Genomic DNA, 1415 nt, shown 5'->3' with positions numbered 1-1415 from the left:
ATACTGATGTTCCTAATAAAATGGACCATGCATGTATTTATTCATTCATAAAACCTTGACTATTTAATATGCAGATTAGTCTGTGTCGTCATTTAGCGACTTGTAGCAATGTTTTAAAGAAAGTAATAGATACTTTCCCCTGAAAAGAGAGGACAAATCTGCACTGATAACATCAGTATGACTTAGACCTCATCATCTAACTCGTACAAGAAGTCTTTATTGCCTGATAGCATGATTTATATTGAAAATATTACCAGTTGTGTGTAAAATCATAAAGACCAGAGATGATCAGTAACCTTCACCTCCACTGCAACAAAGGACGTGCTTCCTGTAAACGGCTAATTATTCGCCATTACTAGCGCACAGAGTAACCCCTGCCTTCAGCTTTCAGTTTAACTAACCCGGCTAACACACCAACACTTTCGGCTCATAACCTGCTGATAAAGACGGTACAAATACCAAATCGCTTCGTATTGACCTTACAGTGCACTACACGGAGTGTACAGGCCAGTGTGTTATTCAATACCTTCAGTAGTACAAATATAAAGAGAGCAGGAAACCTTGAATGTAACCCATTGTACAAGCAGCTAACCTTGCTATTGCTAAATGACAGCGGCATCGTACGTAGGACAACACAACAATTTCTGATGCTTTAGAACATCATTTTCGCACATTTCGGATTAAAACACAAAAAGTCCATCTCATTGGTTATATTTTACACCATATTTTGCTCGACAGACTTGCTAACCTTTATTAAATAGCAACCTAGCTAGTTATCCGGCAATGTCGCGTCTTCCTAGAAAAATGTAAACAGGTGCAATCTCTCACATTATTGTATATAAATATAACATGAACGCACTTACTTGTACTAACACCTTAATGTACATAAGAGGATGGGAAAGGGCAGTTAGCCCAGATCCTAAGAGTACTTGGCCACATGTTTCCGCCATTATTTCGTCCCCCTCCTTAACAGGGAAGGAATTTTGGTAAAGCGATGGGGTTCGTCACGTGATAACAGTTGCTCGCAAACCCTTTCACGTGATAAGCGTTGGCAGGAACAAAAATTGAGCTAATCAACATGCGGTAACGTCGGTGACATCTTGGAGGGGGCAAATATCATGGTTGAGCTCATCTTAACTTTAGTATAGATCATAGTTTCCAAACATCATCGAGTACCCGCTGTCCTGCACCTTATAGTGTTTTTAATGATAATAATAATAATAATAATAATAAATATAATAATAATTATTATAAAATTTATTGTTATTATATTTTTTGTTATTATTATTATTATTACTGCTACACAAGAAATAGTATAATTAAACATCTATGTTGTGTTACATGGCTAGATTCTCATCAAAGCAACACAGTAAAACAGAAACGACAGGGCGGAAGTGCGTCCTCTCGTGGCGACT

The 1415-nt window shown here is 37.5% G+C and overlaps 1 protein-coding gene across 1 annotated transcript in view; it reads right to left on the bottom strand.

Moving 5' to 3' along the window:
• Nucleotides 1-992, bottom strand: part of mtch2 (mitochondrial carrier homolog 2) — a 24826-nt gene extending 23834 nt beyond the window's left edge. The window contains exon 1 of the mRNA XM_053617061.1: nucleotides 864-992. Coding sequence (XP_053473036.1) covers nucleotides 864-950 — 87 coding nt within the window. The 5' untranslated portion in view covers nucleotides 951-992. The remainder of the gene's footprint in view (nucleotides 1-863) is intronic.
• Between the last annotated feature and the right edge of the window lie 423 nt (nucleotides 993-1415).

The sequence above is a fragment of the Ictalurus furcatus genome, chromosome 27 (genome assembly GCF_023375685.1).
Source record: "Ictalurus furcatus strain D&B chromosome 27, Billie_1.0, whole genome shotgun sequence".
Classification (NCBI taxonomy): domain Eukaryota; kingdom Metazoa; phylum Chordata; class Actinopteri; order Siluriformes; family Ictaluridae; genus Ictalurus; species Ictalurus furcatus.
Note: the sequence above shows the minus strand (reverse complement) of the source record. Positions and strands in the feature narration are given on the sequence as shown.